Source organism: Coenobita brevimanus, chromosome 78 (assembly GCF_032717465.1).
Source record: "Coenobita brevimanus isolate Jiangsu-jjx chromosome 78, ASM3271746v2, whole genome shotgun sequence".
Taxonomy (NCBI): Eukaryota; Metazoa; Arthropoda; class Malacostraca; order Decapoda; family Coenobitidae; genus Coenobita; species Coenobita brevimanus.
The window spans coordinates 26,282,741-26,307,057 of NC_137031.1; the positions used below are offsets into that span (position 1 = coordinate 26,282,741).

General features: G+C 42.8%; 1 protein-coding gene across 1 annotated transcript in view; it reads right to left on the reverse strand.

The window, feature by feature from the left end:
* The window catches only part of LOC145408769 (1,5-anhydro-D-fructose reductase-like), a 106,393-nt gene that overhangs the window by 38,601 nt on the left and 43,475 nt on the right, over positions 1 to 24,317 (reverse strand). Inside the window, exon 2 of the mRNA XM_080279420.1 lies at positions 15,621 to 15,788. Coding sequence (XP_080135546.1) covers positions 15,621 to 15,788 — 168 coding nt within the window. The remainder of the gene's footprint in view (positions 1 to 15,620; positions 15,789 to 24,317) is intronic.

The window sequence follows — 24,317 nt, forward strand, 5'->3', positions numbered from 1 at the left end:
TGCTGAACAGATTCAAGTACCAGTTGAATCTGCTGTGCCGAGGATTGTGCATTGCGGGAAGAGTGCCACATTGCACAATCATCAGCATAGAGTGAGTATCTAAGTGTCCTGGGGATGGAAGCCGACGACAGAATGTCATTAATGGCAACGCTGAACAAAGTAGGGCTAAGCACACTTTCTTGTGGTACCCCATTCTCTTGGACAGACATGTCCAAAATTTTGTTACAGGGTAACCTGACAGAAAACGTTCTGTCAGTAAGGAAATTCTGAAGGAAAATGGGCAAATTACCTCTTAAACCGTAAGTGTAAAGTTTACGTAGTATTCCGTGTCGCCAGGTCATATCATAAGCCATATGAATATCCAGAAAAATTCCTATCATGAATTCGTGATTGGCAAAAGCCTCGGCTATGCAATGCTCCAGGTGCACTAAATGATCCAGAGTGGACTTGTATTTATGGAATCCACTCTGTTGATCATTTAACACACCCTTCGACTCTAAAACAAAAAGTAACCTTTTATTAACCACATGTTCAGAGACCTTACATAGACAGTCAGTCAGCACAATAGGTTGAAATGAACTGGGACTCGTAAGCCGACTGTCTCGGCGAGGTATCGGTATGATGTGAGCGTAGTGCCATGAATTTGGGAATGTGTGAGATGCCCAAATCTCATTGTACACCACTAACAGCTTACTCAGGTTGGCCTGAGTAAGATGCTGAATCATACCGTACATAATGGTGGATGGACTGGGACTGGAGCCCTTATAGGATTTTAGGGCAAGGAGAAGTTCATCTAATGTAAATTCGGAGTTGTAGCTGGTATCTCCATCTTCCGTGGCAAAGTTGCTCAGCCGTACGCTTATGGTGGAGAAAGTGAGGATCGTAGTTGGCTGAGCTGCTTACCTGGGCAAAATGGTCGGCGATAGTATTGGTAATGTTCACGGGATCGTCAGTGACATTCCTGGCCACCTCATGTGTGGTGATTGGTTACCGGGTGTACTTGTTGTTAAGTACATTTATGGTGGACCAGACCTGACTTTGTGGGGTGGTGCGATTCACCATGGACACAAAACTACGCCAGTTACTCTATTTTGCCACTTTAATTGGCCTCCTTGCCTCAGCCTTAGCTGCTTTATAGGCAATAAAGTTTGATTCTGTTGGCTGTTTCTCAAAAATCCTGTATCTCCTATTGCCCTTAGTGAGTGCTTGTCGGCAATCTGGTGTCCACCACAAAACTCTACGCTTGTTTGGAACTGTAGATGTCTTGGGAATTGCAGCCTCAGCTGGATATATAATGGAAGTCTGTAGGTGTGCGACTTTCTTGTCAATGTCATCTCCTGATATGTCTAGATTGGCGACCCGTGAGTAGTACCCCCAATCTGCTTTCTTCAAGTTAAATTTAGGTGGTGGAGGAGGCCGAGAATCGTCGTGTGTAAGAAAGACAGATTGGAAAATGATCACTACCCATTGAGTCGTCATACGGGTCCCAAGAGATGTTAGTGTGTATATTGAGAGATGACAAGGACAGATCTGTACGTGACATGTTGCCAATGCGGTCGTCTACATGAGTCGCTCTACCATTGTTTGAAGACAGAGGTTTGACTGTAATATTAGGCTGGCTACTTGCTCCCCACTACCATCACTCCTCAAGCTTCCCCATTGACAGTGACGGGAGTTAAAATTGCCTAAAATTAATTTATGACCCGGAAGTTGATGGACTAGTGAAGTGAACACATCATCATCAATGGGACCAAGGGGAGGACAGTAGATAGAGCAAATAGACAGATACGAGTTATTAAATTTTACTCTGCATGTGACAGCTTCCAGAGTAGAATTTAGAATCACTTCCATTTGTGGGTGTGATTTGTGGGTGTATATGGGGACTCTGTGACCATCATATCTTCCATATGAATGGTAGTGTTTGAACTGGGGAGGATCAGGGTGATCCACCAGGCACGTCTCCTGTAAACAAACAACGTCTGGCCTGTGTATAGATAGCAAAATTGCTATGTTGTGGAATTTATTCCCAAGAGTCCTACAATTCCATTGTATCACAGTGAATGTGACGGTTTAAGATTTACGAGCAGGGCCAGTGTGCTTAGCTTTTTATGCCGCCAGGCGAGTGGTTACCGGGGGACCTATCCCGGTGCTTACTAACGGATACCTCCATACGTTGATCATCGATAACTAGGCTCCCAGAGCCCCCCGAGGAAGAGCTAAACCGTTTCTCCCTCACTGGACCAGGAGCAGGAAGGACATGAGGACGTGACTGTTTCGTAAGGGTGGTCATATTACTCTTAACAGGGTTGTCGGACTTCTGTTTAGGCTTTACTGACTGAGAGGCAGCAGCAGCCTAAGAGTAGGAAGTTGCCGTGGGGATGTCAGGTTGAGAGCTGGACTGGACAGGAGGCTGAGATGGTGAGGTAGAGTGCGTGGCAAGAGGAACCGGTTCAAGGTCAGTCTGTGTTTCAACAGAGCACATCACGGGACGGGACATCACCGCCAAAGCCTAGGACCTATTCAGCTTGGGAGTTGCATGCAACTCGTTCACCTTTTTCCTTGCTTCATAAAAGGAGATACCCTCTGTTGCCTTCACCACGCATACCTCTTTCTCCCCCATCCACTTGGGACAGTCCCTAGAGGAAGTGGAGTGAGCACCCTTGCAATGAAAGAAACAGACAGTCTCTGATGTGCAGTGTTCAGCATCGTGACCCTGTGTTGCACATTTGCCACACACTGACTGTGAAGCCCGACAAGTCTTATCCTTATGTCCATATAACTGACATCGCAAACACTGAAGAGGATTAGGGATATATGGCCTGACATTATGAATTTCATACCCAACTTTTACCTGGGCTGGGAGATTCACTCTGCCAAATGTCAAGATGATCGTTGCAGTCTTAATCCTTCCGCCTTCTGCAAAACGAGTGATAAATCGGGCCTCAATCACATCTTGCTGAGCAAGTTCATGTACGATCTCGTCTTCTTCCATGACCATGAGGTCCCTGCAAGTAATGACATCCTTGCAGGAATTCATGGCATGCGGGATCCTCGGCTCGACATCGTAACAGTGAAACTTGCGCAGTTTCATTAAGTCAAGAACCTGGGAGGACTTGAGAGTTTTAATCAAGAGGTCACCATTGGCAAGTTTTTTTTACTCATTCCACTTTTCCCGCCCAGTGATCAATCACCCTCTTGATAAGAAAAGGATTGAGACTGCTCAGGGAAGTGGCACCGAGAGCATGTAGGGTGACAAATTTGGCCTTATTTACAGGGATGTCCATTGTGCGTGTCTGGAGCCGTTCAGTCTGGGGATGGTCAGTCCGTGTGGCAGTTTGTGTTTCGTCAGGACTGCCTTCCCCCCCGAGGGGGGGGAGGCGGTAGGGGCTTCCGGCATAGTGATCACTTCCCCTTAACGGGGGAAGTGGGAAGGAGGAGGAAAACGAGCAAGGGACAAAACACACTGGGACCAAACACCTGTGGCTGAAATTGCCCTCTCAAACCACTCCAGGGAGGCCCGACCGTGTTAATTCACGCCCCAGAGCGATCAGTGGGGGGGACCCTCCGTGGGCAGCAAGCAAAGGTAATCTCAGTATAATGGAACAAACACCTACTGTTCCTAGCTATCAGGGAGGGGAGGAAAGTGAAAAACTAGCTAGCCTAATCAGCACCAGAGGGGTGAGAAAAAAAAAAAAAAAAAACTAATTGCCAGTGAGGCAGCCCTAGGAAGCTAGAGGTAAGCTCAGAAGCACACAACCTCACTCTCCACGACCATGCAAAAAAGTGTGGATCTGACTCTTTTTTTTTTTTTTTTTTTTTTCCGGCCTATCAACCATTGGGGCCGAAGCCCCTGGTTATTAAGGCCGTGTATATATAAATATATATATATATATATATATATATATATATATATATATATATTTATATATATATATATATATATATATATATATATAAACATATATATATACATACATACACACACACACACACACACACACACACACACACACACACACACACACACACACACTTCCATGCATACATACAGACACACTTTCATGCAAACGTACATATATATATAATAATTTTAATCTTATTTATTTATTTATTTTTTTATTTTTATTTTATTTTATTTATTTTTTTTTGTATTTTTATTTTTTAAATTTTTTCTTGGTTTTTTATTTTTTATACCTTATATTATAAAGGAACACTAATCTAAAGACCCTAAAACTAATCACCTAACAGACAAATCGCTAACCTATACTAAATCCTACAGAGACAAATAGCTAGACCTACACTAATGGTAAAAATACCTCGACTAACAGAACATCATCGACTGCAGATATGTAATGCCTTTCTACATTACATACCTGCGCTCATCACCTGGTGACTGTCAGTCGAGGCACAACCTAATATAGGGGACATCAATATATGAAAGAGAACCAGACGAGTCAGGAACATTTCCATATACGTCAGCTGTCGTCCCTAATTAGAATAACTTAAGCAAGATAATATAATGTATTTACATAATTTGTACAAAAAGTGAAGAACCTCGCCCAGCAGACCACCATCGACTGCAAGTGCCCAATACCTTCCTATATTGCACACTTGCACTCATCATCTGGTGACTGTCAGGTGAGGAACTTGGCTTAATGTAGGGGACATCTATATTAGAAATAGATCGGTGGGAGGAGGAACTATTTAAAATATGTCAACTGTCAACCCTAATTAATATTACAATATATACATATTTACTGTTCATAAAAACCATAACCACGCAGTAAAAAAGTCACATCACTCTGATCAGTCCGGTCTCTCTCAAGAAAGCCATCAATTTATCAGTCATAACAATGTCCCCATCACCCAGGATGGTGGAAAGGGTGAAGGGGACGTCTACTGCGCCGCAGTAATTTATAAGTGAAGCGCGTTCACGAATAAATCGCCGACAGCGCAGGATGATATGACTAATAGATAACACCGCATTACAGATGTCACAGTGCGGTGGGAAGCGTCTTTCCATATATGGTTTTATGTGGGTTACAATGGTGGCATTAAGCCGTAACCGTGCCAACATTACAGATGTCACAGTGCGGTGGGAAGCGTCTTTCCATATATGGTTTTATGTGGGTTACAATGGTGGCATTAAGCCGTAACCGTGCCAACACTTTTTCTTCTAGGCGACTGGGACGGTTGGCAGTGTCCCAGTCGCCCAGGTACGGCTTACAAGTTGGAATATTTAGTCTGGTCCACTGACCTTGCCACAGAAGATTTATTGATTTCTTTCCGAGAGATAGACTCGACCGTAGATCACGAGGAACGTCCCAAGTCTCCTCGAGCTCTACAGCCGACTTTGCAAGTAAGTCAGCCTGCTCATTGCCGTAGATACGACAATGACCAGGCACCCAGATCAGCGTGAATGACTTGTTGCATGAATGCAACTTATTAACGATGCGGCCCTGGATCTCATGAGAGTCCGTAGTGCAAGATGCAATTGCCTGAAGGGCTGATTTTTAATCTGAAAATATGACAAATGAGTCATGTCTAGAATTGAGAGCATAGTCTATGGCTTTGTCAATAGCAAAAAGTTCTGAAGTAAACACAGATGTATGAGTCGGCAACCGATACCTGAGGGCACATTCAGTCGACCACACACTTGCACCCACACATTCACTCGACTTGGAGCCGTCGGTGTACAATTGATGGGACCCCAAGTGACGAACAATGATCTTACGAAACAAGTGGTGGACCTCCGCCTCCGGCGCCTTGGCCTTTGGTGCTGGGAGCCATGTGACATCGACTGTAAAGCCGGGTGGCTCCCAAGGCGCTATATTTTTAAGCACCAACTTGTCACAGTCACTGGGGTCCACATCAAGCTCCTGAGTCAGTAAGTGGAGGCGAGCGGCAAGTGGCCGACGCACTCCCCACAGAAGGTGGTGGTATTGACGCAGGGGGGTACAGGCCACATTGCCGATATTACTTTTCCTAAATGTCCTTACGCTATAGGACAAGGCCAGGTGGTCACGGCGAATACGGAGGGGAGGCACATTCGCCTCCACTTCCATACGAGCTACACGGGTACACCGGACAGCTCCAAGACACATTCGCAAACATTTATTCTGCAACACATCCAATCCTTTCAGAGTGGCATCGGATGCCGAGCCATACACCTGTGCGCCATAGTCTAGCTTCGATCGAATAAGGGACTTATACACCATTAATAAAGATTTTCTGTCAGCACCCCAGGTAGTACCCGCTAGGTACTTGAGGACATTTAACGGTTTATCACAACGAGCAAGCAAAGTATTAACGTGAAGTTTAAAATTCATTCTACGATCAAAATGTATTCCTAAAAATTTTACAGAGTTTTGAAAAGGTACCGCCTGATTATCCAAAGTTAAGCACAAATTAGGTACGTTACGATTAGTGAAAACTATAGCGGCACACTTACGGACGGAAAACTTAAATCCCCACTGCAAGGCCCATTGGTGGACGGAGTCAAGGGCTGCTTGAATCCGCCCAGCCGAAAATTGTGCATTACGGGAAGAGTGCCATATTGCACAATCGTCAGCATAGAGAGAGTATTTAAGATTCCTCGGGATGGGAGCTGATGACAGAATATCACTGATCATAATACTAAATAAGGTAGGACTAAGCACACTTCCCTGCGGCACCCCGTTTTCCTGGATAAATATATCCGATGTTACGTTACGGGACAATTTGACAGAGAAAGTTCTGTCCCTTAAGAAATTTGAAATAAAAACAGGCAAATTTCCTCTTAAACCATAAGCATAGAGCTTCATTAGTATACCGTGTCGCCAGGTCATGTCATAGGCTTTATGGATGTCCAAGAACACCCCTATCATGAATTCTTTATTGGCAAATGCCTCTGCAATACAATGCTCCAAATTCATTAAATGATCTAGTGAACTTCTGTATTTACGGAAGCCACATTGTTGATCATTTAACAAATTCTTCGACTCTAAAACAAAAAGAAGCCTATTGTTAACCATACGTTCCATGACCTGACATAGACAAGAAGTCAACACAATAGGACGAAATGAAGTGGGATTCATAAGACGACCAGCCTCTTTGGGTATCGGTATGACGTGCGCAAAGTGCCATGAGTTTGGGAACGTTCGAGACGCCCAAATCTCATTGTACAATGCTAACATCTTAATCAGGTTGTCCTGATTAAGATGCTGGATCATACCGTACGTGATGGTGTCTGGTCCAGGGCTGGTGTCTTTACAGGATTTAAGGGCAAGGAGCAGTTCTTCTAGCGTAAACTCTTGGTTGTACGGGGAGTTTACGTCTTCTGTGGCAAAGTCTAATATCTGTAGCTCAGCCGTGCGTTTATGATGTTGGAAACGCGGGTCATAATTGGATGAGCTACTTACATGAGAAAAACTCCTGGCGAGGATGTTAGCAACGTCCACGGGCTCGTCATAGATGTTATTATTTACTTGCAAGGTGGTGATTGGGAAATATGGGCCTTTATTATTTAATATTCTTATGGTGGACCAGACATTACGTAATGGTGTTGTACGAGTCACCGTGGACACAAAGGACCGCCAGGAGTCACGTTTAGCCCTTCTTATTATTCTCCTTGCCTCAGCCCGTGCCTGTTTGTATGCAATAAAATTTTCCTCAGTGGGCTGACTATCAAAAATCCTGTATCTCCTATTGCGTTTTCTTAATGCTTGTCGGCAATCCGGCGTCCACCAATGTGCTCTATGCTTCGCATGAACTGTAGAAGTCTTGGGAATAGCAGCCTCAGCTGCGTGTAATATGGATTGGGTTATATTTTCGACCTTAACATCTATGGTCTCCCCAGATATATCTAAATTGGCGATCCTTGAGAAGGATCCCCAATCTGCTTTCTTATAGTTAAATTTTGGAGGTGGAGGGTCCGAAATGATGTCGCGTGTATAAGAAAGACAGATGGGTAAATGATCACTTCCCAAGGAGTCGTCGTAAGGGTCCCATGAGAGATCTTGATGTATACCAGGGGAGGCCAAAGATAAGTCAATGGCCGAAAAGTTACCAGTACGATCATCTACACGAGTCGCTCTACCATCGTTCAGAAGACAGAGGTTGGACTGTAGTATTAGGTCGGCTACTTGCTCCCCACGACCATCAATCCTCAAGCTACCCCATTGATAGTGATGGGCGTTAAAATCGCCCAACACTAACTTATTTCCAGGCAGATGTTCCACTAGTGAATTTAAAGCATCACTATCGATGGGGCCATGTGGAGGACAGTACAGAGAGCAAATAGACAGATACGTGTTATTAAATTTTACTCTGCACGCGACAGCTTCCAGAGTAGAATTTAGAATCACTTCCGTTTGTGGGTGTGATTTGTGTGTGTATATGGCTACTCCGTGACCTTCATATCTTCTATACGAGTGGTAATGTTTTAACTGTGGAGGATCAGGGTGATCCTCCAGGCGCGTCTCCTGTAAACAAACAACGTCTGGCCTATGTATAGAAAGCAAGATTGCTATATTGTGTAACTTATTCCCAATACCTCTACAATTCCACTGTAGTATAGTGAATGCTGCGGTTTAAGATTTTCGTTGGGGGCCAGTGTGCTTCGTCTTTTTTTGTCGCCCGCCAGAAGGCGAGCGACTACCGGGGGACCTATCCCGGTGCTTGTTCACGGAAACCTCCATATTATCGTCAATTACGAGGTTCCCTGACTCCCCCGAGGAAGAGCTAACCTTCCTCTCCCTCGCTGGAGTGGGAACTGGAAGAACGTGAGGACGAGACTGTTTTGTGAGGGTGGTCAGATTAATCTTATCAGACTTGTCGTGCTTCGTTTTTGGCCGCACCGACTGCGAAGGAGCAGCGGCAGCCTGAGAGTAAGAAGTGGCGACAGGGATGTCTGTAAGAGAGTTGGAACGTACAGGGGGTCTAGACTTAGAGGTAGGGCATGTGGCATGTGGAGCGAAGGTAAGGTCAGTCTGTGTCTCTACGGTGCACATCACGGGACGGGACACAACCGCCGATGCATAGGAGACATTAGGCTTGGGAGTTGCATGCAACTCCTTCACCTTCTTCCTAGCATCGTAAAAGGATATGCCCTCAGTCGCTTTCACCGTGCAGACCTCTTTCTCCTCCTTCCACTTGGGACAAGCCCTAGAGGATGTGGAGTGAGCATCCTTACAGTGAAAGCAGCACTCAGTCTCGGATGTACAGTTGTCAGCAGAGTGACCTACAGCCGCACACTTGCCACACACGATGTTGGAAGCCCGACAAGCCTTTTCATGATGTCCATAGAGCTGACATTTTGAACAACGAAGGGGATTCGGGATGTACGGTCTTACATTTACAATTTCATATCCTACTTTGACATTTGTAGGTAGCAAAACTTTGCCAAAAGTGAGGATAACAGTGGCTGTCTTCGTCCTTACGCCTTCCTGATAACGAGTGATAAATCTGGCATCAATTACATCCTGATGAGCAAGTTCCTGTATGATTTCTTCCTCACCCATCACCATGAGATCCCTGCAAGTGATAACACCCTTGCAGGAATTCATGGATGTTGGGATCTTGGCCTTGATATCATGACAGTGAAACTTACGCAGCTTTAGTAAGTCTTTAACCTGAGCTGAGTTGAATGTCTTTACTAGGAGGTCTCCATTTCCAAGTTTTTTAACTTGTTCCACCTCTCCCGCACAGTGGTCAATCACCTTCTTGACAATGAAGGGATTGAGTCTGGGCAGGGGAGTAGAACCTAGCGCATGAAGAGTTACAAAGGTCGCATTATTTACAGTGATGTCAAGCGGGGAACGAGTCTGGCGTCCGTCAGTCTGGGGCCGGTCAGTCACGGTAGTGATGTCGTCAGGACTACCTCCCCCCCTGAAGGGGGGGAGGCAGTAGGGGGGTCCATCATAGCTACCACTTCCCCCGTGAAGGGGAAGTGGGAAGAAAGAGAAAAACGACCAAGGGGCACAGTACCTGGGGAAGACCCACCTAGGCTGAGATTACCCTCTCAAACCACTCTCGGGAGGACGCGCCCGTGTGTAACTCACACCCCAGAGCGATCAGTGGGGGGTACACTCCAGAGGTGAGTAAGCAAAGGCAATCTCAGAAATTAGATATAGACACCTACTATATCTACTAAGGCCAGGGAGGAAAATTAGTTCTAGCTAACCTAACTTTATTGAAAAACGCCCTAGTGGCGAAAAAAGAAAAAGCTAAAGCCGGTGAGGCAACCCTGCAGCTAGACGAGAGCTCAGAAACACGTCTTCACTCTTCGCAACCATCCATCAAAGTCCGACCCCTCTGACTCTAAAATGCTAAAAGACTTTAAACATAAGTTTTGGAGCACGAAGCATCAAACCCCGAACAAATCGAACAATGAACTCAGAAACTGTCATAATGAGTCCAACCCTTTTGAAAAGAAGCATTCCCAGTAAACCCCAGTTTTATACCACTATATATATATATATATATATATATATATATATATATATATATATATATATATATATATATATATTTATATTGCTAAAGGGGGGGGCCATGGCCGCATGCCCCCCCCCCTCAGTACGCCACTGACTAAGACTGCTACTACTACTACAGTATACCCTGCGTAGACATTCTTCTTTTCAAGCTCCGCTCCCTTTCTGAAGTCGTAGCTTCAAGTCCATGACCTTCCACTTTCATGGTGGCAGGAGAGGGGGTGGGGCTGATGATTCTACTACTACTACTAGTACGACAGCTACTATTGTACTACTACAGCTACTGCTACTACTACTACTACTACTACAACAACAACTACTACTATTACTGCTACTACCATTATACTACTGTCTTACTACAACATCTTCTACCACCACTAATACTACAACTAGTACCACTGCTACTACTGCTACTACTACTACTACTACTACTACCACACAACAACAACAACAACAACAACAACTACTACTACTACTACTACAACCACAACAAAACAACAACAACAACTTCTGCTGCTGCTGCTACTACTACTACAACAACAACAATAACTACTACTACTACAACCACAACAACAACAACTTCTGCTGCTGCTACTGCTGCTGCTGCTGCTACTACTACTACTACTACTACTACTACTACTACCATTACTACTACTACCATTACTACTATTACTACTACTATTACTACTACTACTATTACTACTTTTTTTTTTTTAACAAATCACCTTCATCCATCGGGGAATTATATTGTGAAGATCAAAACCAACATTTCTACTACTACTACTACTACATCTACCACTACAGCAGCAACAACAACAACAACTACTACTACTACAACCATAACAAAAACAACAACTTCTGCTGCTGCTACTGCTGCTGCTGCTGCTGCTACTACTACTACTATTACTACTACTACTACTACTACCACCAAAACTACAACAACAACAACAACTACTACTACTACTACTACTACAACCACAACAAAAAGAACTTCTGCTGCTGCTACTACTACTACTACTACTACTACTACTACTACTATTGCTGCTGCTGCTGCTACTACTACTACTACTACTACTACTACTACTACCTCACCCTGGACCTTTTACAAGCAAGGATTACTTGGGTACAGCGTCAGGAAGAAAGGAGAACGCCTGTAATCTTTCATACGTAGTTACAGTGGGTTGTTATTTTTTGTTTAGTGTTATTTTTTAATAGTTACTCTACTTTTATATGTACTGTATATGTGTATATGTTTATGTCTTTCTAATTTGTGTGTATGTGTTTATACGGTATGTATGTGTATGTGTGTATGTATATATGGGAGTATGTATGTATGTATATGTATGTATATGTATGTATATTATATGGATGTGTGAAAGGTATTAAGAATATATGGAGTGGGGGGGGAAATTGTTGAGTGCTGTGAAGAGTATGTACGAGGGAGCTATGGTTACGGTGCGAGTGGATGGTGAGCTGAGTGAGTTCTTTGATCTCAATGTGGGACTGAAACAGGGTTGTGTGATGTCTCCATGGCTGTTTAATATATATATGGATGGGGTTGTAAAGAAGGTGCAGGGTAGGGCAGTGGATGTGGGGGTGGCTCTAATGAATGAGGGTGAGATTTGGAAGCTTCCGGTGTTGCTGTTTGCTGATGATACAGTATTGTTGAGTGAAGATGAATGGGAGTTGCAAGGTTTGGTGAATGAATTTGGGACAGTGTGTAAGAAGAGGAATCTGAAAGTTAATATAAACAAAAGTAAAGTTATGGTGTTTGAGAGGAATGAAGTCACAGAGTGTGCATTGAGGTTGGATGGTGAGGATATGGGGAATGTGAGTGCATTCAAGTACTTAGGTAGTGTGATGAGTAAGGATGGAACTTTGGGGGATGAAGTGCGTGAAAGGGTACAGCAGGGAAGGAAGGTTGTTGGTACACTGAAAGCAGTGATGAGAAATAGGGAGGTGAGTATGGAAGTTAAGAAGTCACTGCATGATAGTATTGTGATCCCTACCCTGACGTATGGAAGCGAGGCATGGACCTTGCAAGAGGGGAACAAGTCAAGAGTGAGAGCAGTGGAAATGAGTTACTTGAGAGGAGCATGTGGAGTGACGTGGAGGGACAGGTTGACGAATGAAGAAGTGAAGGAACGCTGTGGGGTGGATGTGGATGTGGTAGAGAAGATTAGGAGAAATACACTGACGTGGTTTGGACATGTGAAGAGAATGGAGAATGAAAGACTGACTAAGAGGGTGTATGTAGGTGAGGTGGAGGGAGGGAGAGGGAGAGGTAGACCGAGGATGAGGTGGAGGGATGGAGTTGAGAGGTATATGAGGGAGGGGGGGGTGAGTTGGGGGGAGGGTAGTCAAATGGTGGGTGACAGAGCGACTTGGAGGCGTATTGTCTGCGGCCACCCTTTGCGGGATTAGGGCGTCGAGCTATAGATAGATAGATAGAATATATGTATGTGTGTGTGTGTGTGTGTGTGTGTGTGTGTGTGTGTGTGTGTGTGTGTGTGTGTGTGTGTGTATGTACAGTATGTATGGGTGTATGTAGTTTTGTGTATGAGTATGTATGTATATTTGTATGTGTATGTGTATGTATGTATATTTGTATGTGTATGTATGTATATGCATATATGTATGTGTGTATGTATGTATATATATGTGTATGTATGTATATGCATGTGTGTTTATACATACTTCTTTAATGTACCTAGATATTATATGCAAATGTTTCATTTTACATTTTCCTTTTAGTCTTTTCGTCTTTTAATGTCTTATTTTATTCAAAAAGAATATTTTTAGATTTTTTTTAGTCTCCAGCTAGTCTTTCATTTTTTTAAAGAGTTTTTTTAATTTTTTGTCTATTTCTGTAAACAAAATATGTTTTAGAGTTTCTTTTTAATTGGCTGTGTTCAAACAGCTACTGTCACTGCTGGTTCCTGTGCCTGCTAATCAGCTACGGAGGCTCAGGCCAGAACTATTGTTACAACTACAGCATATGCGATACATGACTGTGTGTACCGAATATCATATCACCATGTATTATATGTGTATTATGTACCAATATCAGCTATGTAGTGTCCTGTACTACGAAATAAAGGAACTGAATTGAACTGAATTGTACTACTGCTGCTGCTGCTGCTGCTGCTGCTATTACTACTACTACTACTACTACTACTACTACTATTACTGCTACCACCAATACTACTACTACTACTACTACTACTGCTGCTGCTGCTGCTGCTGCTGCTACTACTACTACTAGTACTACTGCTGCTGCTGCTGCTGCTACTACTACTACCACTACTACTACTACTACTACTACTGCTACTACTACTACTACTACTACTGCTACTACTACTACTACTACTACTATTACTGCTACCACTACTACTACTATTACTGCTACCACTACTACTACTACTACTACTACTACTACTGCTGCTACTACTATTACTACTACTACTACCGCTGCTGCTGCTGCTACTACTACTACTACTACTACTACTACTACTACTGCTGCTGCTGCTGCTGCTGCTGCTGCTGCTGCTGCTGCTGCTGCTGCTGCTGCTGCTACTACTACTACTACTACTACTGCTACTACTACTACTGCTACGACTACTACTACGGCTACTACTACTACTACTACTACTACAAACTTCATGCGGTATAATTTTATTCAAATTATGGGGGCTCTAAATCAGTGAAATGAGTAGTGATTGCTATATAGCACTCCTTCGTTTAGAGAAAGTCCCTCGAATCCTCATTAAAGCATCCGAGAGCAGCAAGAATATATCCGCAGTTAGATCACAGTACTGAAGGCGTTAAAGGTGCACCCTAACCCACTAGACCTTATATCTCTGGCCTCTGGAAATATCAACCATCATTATGGGTGTGTGGGTTATATCGGGCATAGTACATGTCGGGGTTGGAGCCACATCGGACAAGTCGCATCCTTTAACAATCACGTGACAAGTGTGGCGTATATCAGTGTTAATATGTAATGGGAATAGGGATGGCTGGAATTTTTAGAAATCATATTGTGGGTGTGGCATATTATCAGTTACAGTATGTGGTGGGGTTAGAGTCAGCGTTATTGTCACTGGAGGTTGATAAGGTTTTTATCAGTCGGAAAGGTTATCAGCTGGTGAGGTGGTTATCAGCTGGAGAGGTTGTTATCAGCTGGTGAGGTGGTTATCAGCTGGAGAGGTTGTTATCAGCTGGTGAGGTGGTTATCAGCTGGAGAGGTTGTTATCATCTGGTGAGGTGGTTATCAGCTGGAGAGGTGGTTATCAGCTGGTGAGATGGTTATCAGCTGGAGAGGTTGTTATCAGCTGGTGAGATGGTTATCAGCTGGAGAAGTTGTTATCAGCTGGTGAGGTGTTCATCAGGTACGGTGCATCACTATGTGCAGTTGGAGGCCGTATTCCACCAGTGCAAGGTTCAAAGCCTTGGAAGTATAACTCAAAGTAATTCGCATGTTGTATCTCGATTATGTTTATGTGATTAAGCCCTACACTGGTGCTGGACGCCTTCACGTGGTGGTACTGATATAACCAGGCGGACCCACTTTCTCCCTATCTCCAATGGAAGGTTGTGGATTGCAGGAGGACAGTTGTCATCGGCAACCCACCGAGTTCATGTTTCAGATGAGCCTGGAGCCACCATCACAACAATAACTCTTGCTCTCTGATGGCTTAATACCATCTCTAATTTTTCCTGTGTGCAGAGGCTTTATTTCATTTAGGAGAGACTTTATGAACCAGAGTCCTTCCTTACCTCCTGCTGTAAAATAAGCCTTTCTCAAGCTGAAGAGTATAGTCAACAAATAGCAAAGAAAATAACACGTCAGCAGCTTTATAGAGGCATTTAAAATGACTTTGGAGATTTCCTAGCAACATTTCTGTAACGATTTAGGTTATCTTCTTATATGATAGTGATATATATATATTTTTTTTATAAATTTCTCTTTCTCTCTCTCTCTCTCTCTCTCTCTCTCTCTCTCTCTCTCTCACACACACACAATCTGGAAAATTTTTGTGGTTAAAAACACTAAATAAATCGGTAAGGAAGGCATGGTGTAGAGCCTGTCATACCACCAGGAACACGGTAGTATGCGGGTGAGAAATAAGGCAATAAATGAAGTACCTTGGTTACCACAAAGATATCCTTCCTGTCCTTCTTGGTCTTCTGAAGGTACGCCTTAACGCCGGCACCCACGCCCTCCTCGTTCATGTAGACGGAGGCGGTGTCGATGTGCCGATATCCGGCCTCCAGTGCCGCCTCCACGCTGGCCTGGATCTCATCCGGCTCAGTCTGCGGGGTGGGACAGGGAGGGGAAATTAGGTTGTAGGTGTCTTAGAGGAGAAGGGTGGGGAGGGGAAATTAGAGAGAATTAACTTTGGAAACGATAAAGGAATATAATGTCAAGAAAGCTGCCATCTCTCTCTCTCTCTCTCTCTCTCACGCTGACCAATATCTCAAGGAATTCAGTGTGGGGGTGGTGAGGAAGAGATTTTTAGCTGACATGGGGCTGTCTGTGAGTGAGGAGAGATGGGGAAAACATGAGAGTGATAAAGTGATGAGAGAATGCGGCGAACACCGGATTGCATCTTTCAAACTGACGAGAATAGGTAGCCGTGGTGATAAATAATAATAATAATAATAATAATAATAATAATAATAATAATAATAATAATAATAATAATAAATTACTGAAAAATAATCCAAATTTAAATAATACTGAGATGACCTTGCCGTGACCTGTGACCTACGATATTTTTTCAGTCAAAAACTAATCACCTGTTCTTCTAATAGCCAGATTTAGTGTAGTTCCATTCAATAATTTTTCTATCATCTTCTTACGAGAGAAAGAGAAAGAGAAGAACAAGTACCAATAAACACATAACTCATTTGCGTGATCGCCTCCAGGTGTATTAATAAAGTGTAATGAATGCAGTGCAGATCCCTTAAGTGCTCGGCCAGACGGTACAAAAACATGTTTTGAGGCATGTTCGAAACATTGCTACGGCCATGTTGCATTCATGTTCGACATCTCTCGTTTGGACGTTCAAACGCCCTGACATGCTTCGAGACACTGCAGTGTGGACGTTTCGTGGCCGGGAACAAGTGTGGGGGCAAACACCCTCTTGTTGGACATTCTCTTACTCAGCGGGCAAGACAACTGCTGTTTTCTTTCTTAACTATGGGAGCTATTTTAGTTAGGAGCACTTCAAAATCTGATGCAGACATACGTAAAAAATTTTTGAATGTCCCACTATCACTGATGTGTTGGGGTAGTAGTCCTGCATTGTCAAACGCCATCTCACTATATAACATCTCCCTGTGTTCATTTCCCATCTTTAATGAGGGACGCACCCAGTATCGCCGATGGCGTTTGTGTCTGTAACCAAGTATAACAACTGTTGCAGCTGCTGCTAGTAGGAGATCCTCCTCCTCTGCCATGTCGACGGTAACTGCCAGCTGTGCTCTCGTGTGGACCGTCATGATGTTTTGAACTTGATCGAATCTGTGTTTGCAGCATTTTGAAGCTACACTGGACGGCAGGTGTACCATCATGTTTGTGGCTTGTTCAGACGCATGTATGTAGCATGTTCCAGACATGCTACCAGTAATGTTTTGTGCTATGTTTTGGGCTTCGTGTGGCCGAGGCCTAATACGTTTTACACTTACTGAAGGAGAGGCGAAGAGGAGAGGGAGAGAGAGAGAGAGAGAGAGAGAGAGAGAGAGAGAGAGAGAGAGAGAGAGAGAGAGAGAGAGACAAAAACGAGAAGGATGAATGAAAAAATTTGAAAGATAAAGGACTAGGAGAAGGAACATGACGTAAAGGACGAAGGCAAGGGCAAAAGAAAGACGAAAGCAAAGGAAGAGATTATAACAGAAAAAGAAAAAAAAAACAAATATTTCATTGTCAAAAAATAATCAGGGAAGAATAATTGGAATGATAAACACTTGAACCAGAAGGTCTGTTGATAAGTTCTTGTTTAGGTAAAAGTGATTATTGTGAGGTCAGAGCATTGCCTGTCTGGCCGTTTGTCTGTCAGCTTGCATTAGCAGTACCACTATAAGACAGGCTATTCTCTCTCTCTCTCTCTCTCTCTCTCTCTCTCTCTCTCTCTCTCTCAATATATATATATATATATATATATATATATATATATATATATATATATATATATATATATATATATATATATATATATATGTGTGTGTGTGTGTGTGTGTGTACCAGGGGCAGGATCTCACTGCTACCTGGTGCATCCCGGTGTGGTGGATAGGGGAAGGCCTTGCAGATATTCGAGGGAACGTCTAAGACGGTGTGAACCATGGAACTCCCTGTAGATATCCAGGCCTCCACCAGATATACTGATGAAGGTGGGACAAAAATTACAACTCACAAGAAACTTTGGCAGGGAGGTTAGGTTATCTGCCACAGTACCCCTAATCAAACATAAATTCTACTGTTAAAGATTTCACGAGAGTGCCATTTGGATCATTTTCTACTAAAGGTTCAACAGCACTGCCTCCTGTGCTTACGGCCTGTGTGTCACCGAAGTGAGTAGGCATTGTCTCGGAAAATAAGAAACCAGAACATTAAACAAACTAAAATTCATGAAGATGTACAGTCAAAGACAAAAGTCGTGTCGTGAAATTTGATGAAAATATCTGCTGAAAGACTATAGTTTTGGAGCAGTCAGCTTTGTGTCGAACGATCGGTTGGTAGAACTGACTTGAATTGCCATTTGCTCCAGGTGACCGGCTGCAGATGCCAGCATATAATTTTTTTGTAACTTAACGAAACTAATATACAAAATTATGAAATCTTTCTGGCTGCTGTTTTTATTTAGTATTTATAAAGCGTTTCTCCTCTATTATTTTTATGACCACATTCGCAACGTTACAATTCAGTTAGCTAAACAGGTCTTCGGAAGTCAGTTCTCCATCTTTATTTACGGTAAATTAGCTAATTAAGTTGATAATTATGACCTGGGACATTATTTAAGCGTTGTAAAACAAAATTCACTATAGTATTCAACACATGAGAACAGTTATTCTATTTTATACTTCATTTTTTTTCTCTTTTAGAGTGACTGGCAAACTGAATCCCACAGACGAGTTCGAACATATAAACCAGACGACCGAAGTCTACCACAACTGTCCGTGTGCTTCATTCTAGGTTCATTTCGTTTTTTTTTTTTTTTTTTAAGGCGTAAGCACTGCTTGTGGGTGCTGCTTCCATTTGTTGTGATTATTTCCTGGTCCTATAGTGGTCTGGTAAGACGAAAACGACCTGAACGATGACGGTTCTCCGTTGTGTCTTCCTCCTGAAATCCTTATCCACCTTTCTATGGTTATGCTTATACCAAATGTCTGAGCTTTCTGTTCAGGCTTCGCTTCCCGTAAATAAAGGAACATCATGCCACCTCTCATATGCCTATTGGTTGGATGCAAGTTGCTTGACCTCTCTATACCATGGTATAGTAGGTCTGCTTGACGTTTTTTTTTTTTATTAAGATGTAAGATGAAATGTCAGGTGATCATCGCCTAACCGGTGGCATTTCGTCTCTCATACGAAGTTCGGACTCAGCAATTCTTGCGAGTCGATGTTAAGGCTTCGGAATTTCATGGGTTAATTCGTACCGTCATCCCATCAGTAGCAGATATGAAGCCTGAGGAAGTCAGGCTAGCCAACCAAGAACGTGTAACTGTGGTAGAGATTTCATAATGTTTCAAGTGCTGCACTTAATCTTCGGACAAAACCGCGACACGACTTTTGTCTTTGTACATGCACAATGTAAGAAGCCTCGCACAAGATTTTTTTTTTTTTTTTTACGTGTCCGACTCTGGGCAAAGGCTTCAGGGCCTATTTCTCGGGGGCGGTGACCTATCCCAAGGCCCAGTAGTCCTCCTACACCCCCAAATGTCACCACTTCGGCGCTAACACCCACCATCCATATTGAATACATGCTAGGGCTGTCTCATACAGGACTGATGTATTGGTATTAGCGGGGGTATTTTTACTACATGTCGGCGGGTCATCTGGTAGATCTTGAAAGTCTGCTTTTAGGAAATTCAAATCCTTAAGCTGTTCCCTGCCCTAGCCGGGATTCGACCCTGGGTCCAATAGGGCCGCAGGCCGTCTCTCTACCGATTCAGCCACCGCCTCCCCCAAGACTTGATACCTTAAAAACTGCTCTCGAAAACTTTAGTTGGGATATTATAGGTCTGATTGAGATCAACTATAAAGAAAAATTAATTCAACTCCAAGACAGAGGAAAGCAAATTGAAAGAATTAGTGTGGTAGGATTTCTCTTTAACAGAAATCTTGCGGGGAACACTGTAATCTTGCGGGGAACATTGTTTAATTCAGCATAGATTGTAAATAGACTAGGCAAACGATTCGCCCTGAAAGTAATACAAGTAACCGATTTCTCAAAGCTCAGATGCAGAAATAGAAACATTCTATGACGACATCTCCCTGATTATGGAAGAAGAAAATGCCGCATATACTACTATACTCATGGGGGACTTAAATGGAAAAGTTGGCAAATCGAAAAAAAGGGAGAAGCATGTATGGGGAAAATAAGAGTAGAAGAAAGGAATGCCATAGGTGAAAATGTGGTAAATTTGCTAAAACGTACCACTTGAGAATAATGAACACATTCTTTCACAAAAGAACAGCGACATAATGGACCTGGAAAGGTCTAAATAAAAAGAAAAGAAAGAAAAGAATGAAATCGCCTTCATTAAAACAGATAAGAATAACACAGTCTTAAATTTCACAGTCATCAACATAGTAAATAATAGGAAGCGAACATAGAATGTTCGTTCTTGTTCGTATTTTCAGTTAGTTGTTTTCCGGGGAGGGGTGCTAACCCTCCGCCAACCCACTTGCTGTCACTTAGGGAGCACATGTTGGTTGGTTATAAGGTTACCACCCAGCACTGTGAATGGTTTCCTGGTTTACAGGAAATCATTTGGATTCCCACTCAATGTAGAGCTACCCTAAAAAACAGAGTACCACTGCACTAAGTGGGTAGATGATGGGCCCCCCCACCTACCACAAATGGCAGTGCTTTACTGGACATTTGTGGCGGGAGGGGGTTGGTGATAGCCAATACCCTCTTCAAGCACAAAATAATCCACAGGTATACATGGCAAGTGATGAAAGGAGTGGGTGGTGAACTGAACGAAAGGAAGGCAATGATTGATTATGTGTGTGTGGATGAAAGGATGCGAAGCTGTGAAATGGATGCAAGAGCATATAGAGGTTGGGGGAGTGGACTTTCTGACCACCACCAAAATCAAGGTCCAAGTAAAATGGAAAAATAGAAGGGAACGACGGGAGGAAGGAATAGACGCAAGAAGAGTGGAAAGGTTACTAAAGGCAGAATATAAGAGAGAAGTGGAGGAGCGATTGGGTAAATATGGATTGGAGTAGATGGAGGACGTGGAAGGTGTGTGCAAGATATTTACAGAAGAAATATGTGCAGCATGTGAGGTGGTGTGTGGGATGAAGAGAAGACGGAAGGGGGTGCAAGGAACAGCAAGGTGGAATGAAGAGGTTAGACAGGCTGTGGCACAAAAGAAGAAAGCATATAGTGAGTGGATGAAAAATAGGGGCGTGGAAGAAGTTGAGAGTTGGAAGAGAGAGTTATGTGTAGAGAGGAAGACAGAAGTTAAAGATTAGTAAGGGAGAGTAAGAAGAGAGTGGATGAGGAATTTGGAAGGAATCTGAGTGTAAAGTGGAGGGACTGTAAGAAAATGTTCTGGAAAGAGGGAGAGAGTTAGACAGGGTGGCAATGAAGTTAGTCGGGAACTGAAAGACTAAAAAGGTAGATTACTAATGGAGAAGTGAGAAAAAGTGAGCAGATGGAAAGAACACTTTCATGAATTGTTGAACAAAGAGAATGAAAGTAATACGAGTATAAGTGGCTCGGGAATGGCTAGGAGAAGGAGGGATGTGAGAAGAGAGGAAAAAATCAGTAGGATGGAAGTTGTGGATGCAATGAAGAAAGTCATAATGGGGAAAGCCCCAGGAATTGATGGAGTGTGTGATGAATTGCTGAAGCATGGGGGAGAGATAGTAGTAGAATGGATGTGGAAGATGTGCAGGTTGGCCTCGGAGGAAGGTAGAGTCCCGGAGGATTGGAAGTCAGGTATAATAATTCCCTTGTACAAAGGGAAAAAGGAAAAAGAAGTGTGTGGTAATCAAAAGGGCATTTGTCTTTTTAGTGTAATAGGAAAAGTATATTGCAGGATACTTATTGACAGAGTTAGGGAAATATCAGAGGAATTAGTTGGAGAAGAACAGGGAGGCTTTAGGAAGGGAAGAGGTTGTGTTGATCAGATATTCATTCTTAGATCTGTAGTGGAAAAGTTTCCAGAGAAGGGAAAGAAGTTGTATGCGGCTTTCATGGATTTGGAGAAAGCATATGACAGGGTGGATAGACAAGGATTGTGGAAAGTAATAAGAGTATATGGAGTAGATGGGAAGCTGTTGAATGCTGTGAAGAGTATGTATGAGGGGGCTAACACTGCAGTGCGTGTGGATAGCGAACTGAGTGAATTTTTCTATTTAAAGGTTGGGTTCAAACAGGGATGTATCATATCTCCATGGTTGTTGAATCTGTATATGGATGGGGTTATAAAAGAGATACAAGGTAGGACAGTGGATGTTGGAGTGGTCCTAATGATAGAGGGCAGTGTCTGGAAACTCCCTGTACTGTTGTTTGCCGATTATACTGTGCTGTTAAGTGAAGACGAAGGGGAGCTGCCAGGCTTGGTGGATGATTTTGGGAAAGTGTGTAAGATACGGAATCGAAAGGTGAATGTAGGGACAGGGCCGGATTTAGGAATGGGCAAACTGGGTAGTTGCCCAGGGGCCTCCATATATTTCATGAACCCCCCCCCAAAAAAAAAAAAAAAAAAATGTATTTTTGTGTCACTGACCTTTTTGGAACTTTTGTTGGTAGCCCATTTTTGAAAAGCAGTTTAGAATGGTGCCAATAGAAAATCAGCAATTCCTAAAGCATTTCAAATCATGGAGGCAGAAACAGGAGTTAGTCGTCTACGGAACACAAATTGTTAAACATATGCTTATAAAAATAAACACAAATTTGAAATTATGTTTATCATTCTTCAAATGAACTGTACAGTCATTAATGGCCAGCCACTGACCCAGTATATATATATATATATATATATATATATATATATATATATATATATATATATATATATATATATATATATATATATATATATACTGTATATATATATATATATATATATATATATATATATATATATATATATATATATATATATATATATATACTGAAGCACCAGTCGCACAGGGCAGTACTCCCTAGGTGGATGGCGAACTGGTGATAGGGAGAGCCGGAGCTCCCGTTTCACCAGCCCTCAAGACTTGATCCTGACCATCTCCCTTTGCTGAACATTTTCAGGGCATTCATTTACATAGAGAGTAGGCCAGCATGCTCTTATGATACCTCTACCTTCAACTGTCTACAGCACACAACACGCGCATATCACACCCTCTATTCACTCTCTTTAGCAATGGCCACTGCAATGTTACTATCAAATGAGGTGGTACCTCGGATTGCCACCACCGGCAGGGTAGGGCACAGGGTCCTCCCGGTCGCCATCAAGCGACTGTGCCGGCAGCGACTCTTGCAATTTCCAGTGGTGCTCGTCAGCGAAGAAGTGAAAGTGCGGCCTTATTCTTCACCAACATCTGCGGCCTTAGTAGAAATTTAAACTCAGTTCATTGTTTCCTTCAATCCATATCCTCTCTGGCCCTTTTCCTCACAGAACCCCAATACTCACCCTCTACTGATATATCCCCATTTTGTTTACCCGGTTACTATCTCCTCACAAACTTATGTAACAAGGGCGGCACCTGTTGTTATGTTAAATCTCAATATACAGTTGATACAATTATAAACTTCACTTCATTCAGTTTTGACTACTCATTGTATAAACTAAATTGTCAAAATATTACCAAATATATCTGTGTAGTCTATCGCTCCCCCAATGCTTCCTTGGAACCCAGTGTATTTGATTCCATATCCACACAGTTGAGTAACTTTAACCTTGCCCTTACCACCGAAATTACCATTTTGGGTGATTTTAACATACACAATGTTGAATGGTTATTGCATTCTGCCAGGACTGACGACGCTGGTCTAGAGTGTGAGCTGTATGCAGAATTGTTTAATCTTACCCAGCTGGTAAAGCAACCAACCAGAATACCTGATAATCCTGACCATACTGCCCATCTCTTCGATTTATTCTTGACAAATAATCCAGATCAATACAGGATAGAGGTACTGTCACCAATTGGATCCTCTGACCACAATCTCATCAAAGCCTCATTAGTTAACCCCCCCACACCTCCCCGTTCTGAACCTGTCAGGGTGACCCGATGGCATTTTGATAGGGCAAACTGGGATGGATTTAGAAATTATCTTGCTGGCATTCCATGGCAGTCTTTTTTCTCTAGTGATTCCAATTCTACCCAGTCCCACATTTGCGACTTAATACTAGATGGTATGGATTTATTCATACCAAGTCAACAGTTCACCAAAAGATCGAACTCTCCAAAATGGGTTGATGGCAATTGTGCCGGAGCAACAGCCCAAAAGTCATTAGCATATAACTCTTACTTAAAATCAAAAACATCTGAATTACTCTCTCAATTTAAAATTGTTAGAAATCATGCAAAAGCTGTAATAAATCTAGCTAAATCTAACTTTCTTCAAAAGCAAGCATCGAAACTACCTAACCACCCTAATGACA